General features: G+C 40.8%; 1 protein-coding gene across 1 annotated transcript; it reads left to right on the plus strand.

Annotated features, from left to right (window-relative positions):
• Positions 1 to 2,622: 2,622 nt before the first annotated feature.
• Positions 2,623 to 8,361, plus strand: LOC120550663 (heparan sulfate glucosamine 3-O-sulfotransferase 2-like). Its single transcript, XM_039787310.1, has 2 exons — positions 2,623 to 3,430; positions 6,450 to 8,361. The coding sequence occupies exons 1-2, from the start codon at positions 2,943 to 2,945 to the stop codon at positions 7,066 to 7,068; spliced, it is 1,107 nt and encodes a 368-aa protein (XP_039643244.1). The 5' UTR covers positions 2,623 to 2,942; the 3' UTR covers positions 7,069 to 8,361.
• The last annotated feature ends 540 nt before the right edge of the window (positions 8,362 to 8,901 follow it).

Raw genomic sequence — 8,901 nt, forward strand, 5'->3', positions numbered from 1 at the left:
ACAAATGAGCAAAGCTGCTGATGGAGTGGTCAGTGGGCAAACTATGGCCTTTATTCAGTGATCTCCAAAAGATGAGCAGCAATATTAAGAAAAGGACACTCACAGATACGCGGTTTGTTTTTGATCTGTTTGTTTTTCCATAAATTCACATCATGTCATATCAGACTCGGGTGCAAGACTTCCTGGTTGTAAACTTAAAAACAAACCTCTTTTTTCCAAAATGTATTATTGCTCTCAAAATAAAGGCTACAATCTTTGTTCTTGTCACAGTTATTTAAGTGTCTTCTACAGGGGCCTTGTTTCCTTATATGATCTGTATACAACAGCAGTGAAATAAGTTGTCCCACATTGTTCTTCTGTCACAGTGTTTAAACAGTATGACACTCTATTATGTAATAACCTAAAACAAGACATATGTTCTGTAAATGAAACTAAGGTTAAACTGATTCAAGGTATCAGGCAGCATCCCTGGTAAAAAAACAAAACAAAACACAAGTGGCAGAAACAAGCCGGACACTCAGCAGAGGTGATTATAACATTTAATCTCCAACATTAAAGCCCCATCGCCAAGCTTTGCAGGCTTCTCGCCCCAAGGTTTGATTTACCCGCCCTCTTCCTGAGGAAAAATCTCATTCACTAGACGGATTGCTGAGCGAGCCTCTCCGACCAGCCCCTATAAATCATTCTTTAATCAGAGGCCTCTGAGATTGGGCGCAGACACCCGCGGGAGCACGGCTGTGGCACCTCAACTCCTCCCCGTGCGTCTCTGCAATCCGGGGAGTTTTTATCCTCTTCTGTTTGGTCCTCGGGCTTGTCTACATTTGTATCAGTCATGAGAAAACTAAGAGCGATGGCGTGCCTTGCACTCTCTGCTCACACTAACACTCCAAACACTTCCTCTGTTTGGAAGGGAGTGATACCAAAAAAGACAAAGATCACTGGTTTGAGGCTGCAAGAGAATGCAGGCTCTGGGTCAGGGCTGGGTTACTAACTGGGTAAAGAAGGAAACACAGATTGTAGGTAACAGGGGGTTAATAGGGGCTCAGCAGCTAAGTTTTGCCCCGGGGTCCCCCAAGCAGGTTAACCCGGCCATGCTCTGGTATCCAAAATAGGGGCCTTCAAGAAACTGGAAGAGGGCTGACAACTCAGTCAGAGTTTTTTCTTCTTATCTGCAAGATCAAGACAGACAACAACAAAAAATATTACATAACAGGAAAGATGGGTGCATCATCAAAGGAAGTTAATGAACACATTTGGGCACACTTGTCGTTGTTTGTTGTTGTCACCAGCAGCATTTGAGGATCGAGAGTAGTTTTTCTGTCAAGTCATTGTGGGAATCAAGTGAAAATATTTAGTTATGCAATTATGAAATAGAATACAAACACCTCATATAAATGTATTACTGCAGTTCTGTAGTGGTGCATTATCTCACATAATGACCAAAACAATTGATAATACTGATTAAAGAGGTTGTTGATGCCAAGTACCAGGGCTGAAACTTACATGCATTATCAAATACATTTGGTTATGTCAGAAAATAGTGAAAAAAAAGTCTAGGTTTGTCTAACTATTTATCTAAAACCCAAATATATTCTTTTTAATTTTATCAAATAGGACTACGAAAAAGATGGAACCATTTTAGCAGATAGTAGAGTTACAACATTGGACATGCTGAGAGCTATTCTGAGGTTTAAGGTTTATTTTTGAGCCAGCTGCTGAGAAACCAATCTTATCACAAGGTCTAATAACGTAGCTTTTCTGGAGCTTTATTACATGATCATCATCAGTAGATGGAGTTCACCCAGTTGTCATTGAATTATTCATTTGGAATTTTTCGATGTTCACTATTTTATAGGCTAAGTGCTTCTTCTTTTTTTTTTTTTTTGCACTTTAAGGACCGCTTTTAAGCACTGAGTAACAGTGACTAAAACTTAACTGACAACTAAAGTAGCTGATACAAAGTTAACACTGGACATTAGTGGACGAACCATAAAATAAAACCAATATCCAGAAATGTAATCTGAGGTCACATAAACAGAAAAGAGGAAACTACACGGGACGACCCGCCTTCCTCTGAATGGAATACTGCAGGGTCATGGAAGTATCACATTATAAATGTTTACGGATGTGTTTCATCCTGAAGTTTTGATTTGCAGCTCGTGTAAATGTGTCTGAACTAAGCTTTAGATGAAATGTCACATCTCTATTTTGATCATAGGTGTTGATTCATCCTTGCCTCCTACATCGGCCTAGACTGGGTAAACCCAGGCCGATCTGCGGGCGATTTGATTGACCTTGGTCTGGTGATAGCCAGACTAACATCAGCAACATTTATATTCAAATTGTACACTGAATCTCATTTTGCTGGATTCACATATGGGGGGCGGGGGGCAAAAAATGGCAAAAAAATAAGCTTCCATGTTGACTGTGCAGCAGCTGTAGGCTATCCTATTGTGTGCCAAAAAAAAGGAACCTGCATGATGAAAAGTGAGTAGTCAGATGAATGAGAGGAGAGAGGTGGGTCCTTTTTTTTTTTAATACAAAGATGCTGTGACGTCAGCGTGTTGAAGTATGTTTCTGTCGCTCAGCCGGTTTAAAGCTGTCAGAGAGCGCACTCCCACTGCTTCTCACTCGCGCGTGGTGACCATGGAGACGTCCAGGAGTTTTACAGGAGGGTGTCATTTTGGAACTCAGCGCGCAGCGAAGGATGCCTTTTCAACGAATGACCTGAAGAGATGGGACGCAGATGGATTGTGTTAACATGCTCCGCGATGAAGTGATGGAAGTGTTGACTGCCAACTGACAAGACGCGGAAGTTGTCTTATTTTGTTGTCTGCTTTGGAGACAGTGGACAGTTGAGCCACTTAAGCGACTTAAACAATCAGAAAGGACGGAACGCAAAATCAATTAGAAAACCATGCACTGTTCATATCCATGGAGAGATGGCATGCGTGCTCCTCTTCAGTCGACTTCTTCCCTTCTCGCACCGGCTCACAAGAACATCCATTTGCTTATTATCCCTTTTCCTTTCTTATTTGTGCTATTGTGCGTTATTCCCTGCCGGCACCATCATGCAAAAGGCAGGTGATCCGATCTCCAGCTGTCAGCGCGTCCTGGCCGATGGAGCCAAAAGGCGCATTCAGAAATCCTGCGTTTTGCCGTTGGATGCGAGACCGAGCAGCGCTGGGGCATCTCGGCTGAAAACCGACCAAAGACCTCCTTCGGCTTTCCACATCGACACCCCCAGTCCTCCCATGACTAATTTAAAGTTTGGCAATAAAAAGTTACCGAACGCCATCATAGTTGGTGTGAAAAAAGGAGGCACCAGAGCTGTTCTAGAGTTCATAAGGATTCATCCGGACGTGCGAGCGGCTGGCACCGAGACACACTTCTTCGACAGGAACTATGATAGAGGCCTGGAGTGGTACAGGTAAGATGTCTCGCATGCACAGGTACACCTGTACCAATGGTCGTGTAATCTTAAAATAGATATCTTGCAAATGGCAACACGATTACAGTTTAATTTGTGCCAAGAAATTAGAAACGGCTTGCGAATTGCAAAGTTTCTATGCTTGGAACTTTATAACTGAATCACACCAGTGACTGTTTTGCAGTTCAGTAAGAGGGATGAGCAATCATCAGCCTTAATTAGTAAAAGTGTGACCTTTTCATTTGTCGGAGGCCCTCAAAGACTCCTGGGAGCCTCTGGACATTTAAGGTGGTCCTTTGTGCTTGTATCCTAAAGTGAATTTTTCTGGTTAGGCCTGTTCCCTGACTGAATAATGATGATATAAAATCATGTCAAATGATGATGATGATGACGACGAAATTTGGGCAATACAGATGTCTAATTCAATTCTAAATTTCTCAATTGGAATTTAAAGTGAGTCTTGTTGTAGTTTTTCATAGTGTGGCTTTTTCTTCTTTAAAATAAAAAAGACTTTATAAGCCCATCTACTCATGAGGGTGTTCCCTGACAAACAACTTCAATTAATTAAAAGAAAGGCAAACACTAAAACAAATGGTGGCCTCTGTCTCCTGCCAGTTATTGTCGTACAAGTGCCTCTGAAAATGAAAAGCACTTTTCAAATTAAATCAGCTGCTTAGTGTCAAAAATGCGTTTCTCCCTCTCCCTCGCGCTTGGTACATTGTGTTTTGAGGTGGGTAAACATGTTGGATGTGTTTTCTGCAGTCTCTCGACTCATTTTACATTCTTATTGCAGGAAACTTTGGAGGCCTGAGCTCTGTTTACATCGGCAGAAAAATGTCTCTCTTGTTTTGATGTACTGTAGAGCAAATAATCGGATTTCTCATAAAATCCAACCTCTCGAGGCAAACAGTGTAAACTGCAGCGTGTGGGCCTGCTGTTGCTGGCAGGCCTCTGAGCTATTGTCTTGTTTGTATGTGGCAATTAAACTAATCTCAAAATGAACATTGAAGTACAGGATTTATATATATATATATATATATATATATATATATATATGTATATACTGTATATACATACACACACTAGGCTATATCCCATATGAAACATTGACATCATTATTTAAACGTATTAATTACAGATTTGGACCAGAAATGTTCCGGTTTAGTCATGATATATAATGCAGACAACCAATCATGCACAAACACACACATGTTAATGAGTGGCTGTCATGCAGCCTGCAGAAAGCATGTATATCAGTGTAAAATAATTATAAACTGAAAGTATCTCGGTTAATTGGCAGTCTTCCGGACTGTTTATCTCAGAGATGTGTCTTGAAGATGTGAACCCTCGCTTATTACCGTAGATTGATTGTCAGCTGTCAAAGCTGGCAAGAAAAGGTCAAATGCCAACTCACTGACTTTTGAGGATTGCTTTCAAAACAAACAGTTGCTTCTCAGGAAACTCTCTTGCCACACTATTAGTACTACTAGTCTCATTCTCGTTATGCAAATGAGAAGAAATGCAATAATGCCTGAGGAAGATCTTGTAGATCGAAACGTTGCCCTTAAAAGTAAAAAAGAAATGATTTATTTGGAGCCTAAAAGTATGCAGACCTCCTTTGTCCCCTAAAGTTAAGTGTTCTTGTCTTGCACCTCAGTGTTTTTGCGTGGATGTGTGCACACTTGGTCCCTCTTCTCTAAGAAATGCAATAACAGGTCAGAGCAGTGCTAAAGGCTACACTGGGTACTTCCACTCCAGTGGAGAACAAATTTAGTTATTTCACAGGTTTTTTTAGGTTCAACAAACCTTTCGAAAAATGTAAGCACTGCAAACTCATCTGTACCATTTCCAATGGGCTCTGTCTATTTTGATGTTTCCAGTGTTCATTTTCCAGCTGTTTCAATCAACTTTATAGTGTCATTTAGCTATAGTGTTACCTGCAGACGTGACATGATGCATCGCTTGCTTCTTGCTTGTATTTGACAGTCAAGTAGCCATCAAATGGATCACCCAAATTCACAAGTTAAAGCCATTGTGTGTAGGATCGTAACATTGGTCAGAGTTGTGCATGAACACAATAAAAGAGCGTGTTCATTGAACATGCTCATGTTTTTGGTCAACGTTGAACTGAACCGTATCTGTTTGCAACTAATGAACATGAACGTGAGCGTCGTTAACGTTAAACTCATTAAACTAACTAAATTAGGTTTAAAATAATTAAATTAAGCCAATCAGTAAATTGAGTACAAAATCCAAACACTGGCTTGTTTAATGTTCTGAAATTTGACAACAAGCATTACAGCAAATTGACTATTTTTTAGGTTTTGGACTGCTGGTTGGATAAAACAAAGGCATTTCATGGGACCTAAGTGTTATGGACATTGGTAAACCGTTTGCTGATGTTATATTGACCAAATGATAAATTAGTTAATCGATTATGAAAATAATTGTTAATCTCAGCTCTATTTGAACTCCGTCCTTGGTTTCCAATCAAACTTCCAACTTTTACCCTGTGAGGCATACCTTTTCTCATCATTTCTTTCAAAGACAACAATGGCCTAGTTTGAAGACCCAGAAGTAACCTAACAGAGTCACTCTGCTGTATGTGTTCTGTTTGCATGATTTATTACTCTTGAACCATGCTGGGCTGATGCACAGGAGAGCTGTCCGCGAGACAAGTCTCCTGTGACAACAGACTACTGTGACTTTGTGTCCTATTATCATTTACATGGAGAATCTGGGTTCATGTCCAAACTGGAGCTTCTCAGTTCGCGTAGTTTTGTACCTCACTTGCTTTATCCTGCCCTATATAGACATCTAATGTAAACTTTTTGCCTTTCGACAGAGTGAATGCGGGGACGTTGTGTCCTCTCTCTGAATCTGTTAGCCTTTGTTGTGATGTGAGCAATTCAAAACAGCAAGAAAATGTAAAATAAAATACACTTACAGTAATGTGAATGTAAATGAGAAACTTTTCTCTTACTGGGATTTTTATTTTGTGTTTTCATCCTTCATTCAGAGGTTTAATGCCAAGGACTCTTGAAAGCCAAATCACGATGGAGAAGACACCAAGCTACTTTGTGACAAAAGAGACGCCACACCGGATCTCTGCCATGTCCCGAGATACCAAGCTCATTGTGGTAGTGCGTGACCCCGTCACTCGTGCAATATCAGATTACACTCAGACTTTAACCAAAACTCCCGACCTGCCAAGCTTCCAGGATCTGGCCTTCCGAAACCAGAGCCTGGGCATTGTGGACACGTCCTGGAACGCCATTCGGATCGGCCTGTACGCTCTGCACCTCGAGAACTGGCTCCGCTACTTTCCTTTGGCTCAGATTCACTTTGTGAGCGGAGAGCGCCTTATCACAGACCCGGCAGAGGAGTTGGCTCGGATGCAAGACTTCCTTGGGTTAAAGCGCATTGTCACAGACAAACACTTCTATTTCAACCGCACCAAGGGCTTCCCTTGCCTTAAGAAGCCGGAGAGCAGCGGCTCGCCTCGCTGCCTGGGCAAGTCCAAGGGCAGAACTCATGTGCAGATAGACAGAGATGCTATTGAGCAACTGCGAGACTTCTATAGACCTTACAATGTCAAGTTTTATGAAATGGTGGGTCATGATTTCAAGTGGGAGTAGAGATTTGAGAGATATTTTTGAATGGTACAAGATGTATGTATATTATGTATTCCACAAATTCAAAAATGGTTTGCCTGCATTAACATGACATGGCTATCAGCAGTCTCCAGGCAATTTTTGAGTCAAACGGCAAAAGCATTATTAGGGACACTAATGAGCAGAGCAAAATCTAAGAGGACATTGCTTTTGCACTTGTAATGTTCTGTTACCAGCTGGCCTCAACATCCTGTTTGTTGCCAGATATAGTAGGCATTTCAGCTTCAGGTTCATGATTTCTGTTACTGTTACTTTGTATTATCGCCGATAGATTGCCCCTTTGCTGACTAGTTTATATATATAAAAAAGGGAAAAATCCAGGGAATGGGATTAGTTCCTCTAAAAACCTGCTTCACTAATCAAGGCACGGCTTGAAAGCAAGACCTTGGAAAATGTCAGTGAAGTCTTCAGGGAGAGCAGAATTAAGCTGAGGCACTGTGGTGGTAAATCTGAAATGTAAAGCCATAACACAAGTATGAACCACCTAATAGCACTTACTGTTGGTCTCATCAGTTCCTATACAGGGTGGAAGATTTTCTGTCTCACTCTTTCCAGCATGAATTGTTAGATCATGCTGTAACATGCAGCCCCTCACTTTGTTCTCTGTGCTTCATTTGCAAAATCCCTGTTTATATTTTTATTACTAAAGTATTTAATCACTGCCTTAGCCACAATGCTTGTCGATGAACTTCATTAAATGAAAACAGAAGCACAAATATATTCGTGACATCTTTTTTAATTCTGTCTCATCTGAAACCTTGACCTTGATGGTGAATCCCTTTTTCAATTGCTGAATGTGAACATCTTAGAAAATGGTTGATTCTGTATTATACCTCCCTTTTCATATCTAGTCAGAAAAATTGAGGTTTTCAACAGATTAGACCACTTGTAGTTCTGACACCGTCACCCGTGTTGCTACTGAAAATCATCTCCTTTGAGGTTTATTGCATTCTGTAAGGTTTGTTGTGTGCCTCGGTGGTGGATGAGTGGGCGTAGGTGTAAGGAATTTCAATCACTTTTCAAAGACAAAGCAGGGAACACCTAGTTGTGGCAGGTTTTCAAATAGATTCTAGGACTGCATGTCACATGATTGTGGTGAAAAGTTTGGATTTGGTTACATGGTGTGAATACTAAAGCTAGACTGTCTGAGCTTAAGCCAGACTGATACGATACTGTAAAAACAAATGGGAAACATGAATAGGGATATAGGAGAATATCTTATGATTAGGCACTCAAATTACATATCATACATCATGATGTTATTGGTAACACAACATTTATGCTTAAAATAAAGTGTAATTATTTATGGGAATGACACAAGTGGGAATACTTGTGTTTAAGAGGAACTTAATTAATTACATTGTATATAATTTTTGAATAAGTGAGTACTTATTTAATGATTACGGGTTATAGTAACATTATTACTGGGTAATAAGGCAGAAGAAATGGGGTACTGTGGAGTGCAATAAGTGAGGAGACAAGAGACTGAGATGCATTGAGTCAGCTTTACTCTCCACTTCCATAAGTATATAACACTGTACAGCGAATGAGAACAACAGCGGCCACACAACGTTAATCCGGAACTCGTATAGCATAACACCTCTCCCTTAAAGGTACAGTCCCTTGGTGAATGTCTCTTTTAGTCTTACTTGTGGGTCACCACACAGGCCCACCCCAGAATTCACCCATAATAACAGGGCCAGACCGAACAGGTACCCCAAAGAGAACATAGGACACTATTCGCTAGTGCAAAACAGAAGGTTGCGTGTTCAGATCATGTCGGGGTCACCAATGTGG

This window comes from Perca fluviatilis, chromosome 21 (assembly GCF_010015445.1).
Source record: "Perca fluviatilis chromosome 21, GENO_Pfluv_1.0, whole genome shotgun sequence".
Classification (NCBI taxonomy): domain Eukaryota; kingdom Metazoa; phylum Chordata; class Actinopteri; order Perciformes; family Percidae; genus Perca; species Perca fluviatilis.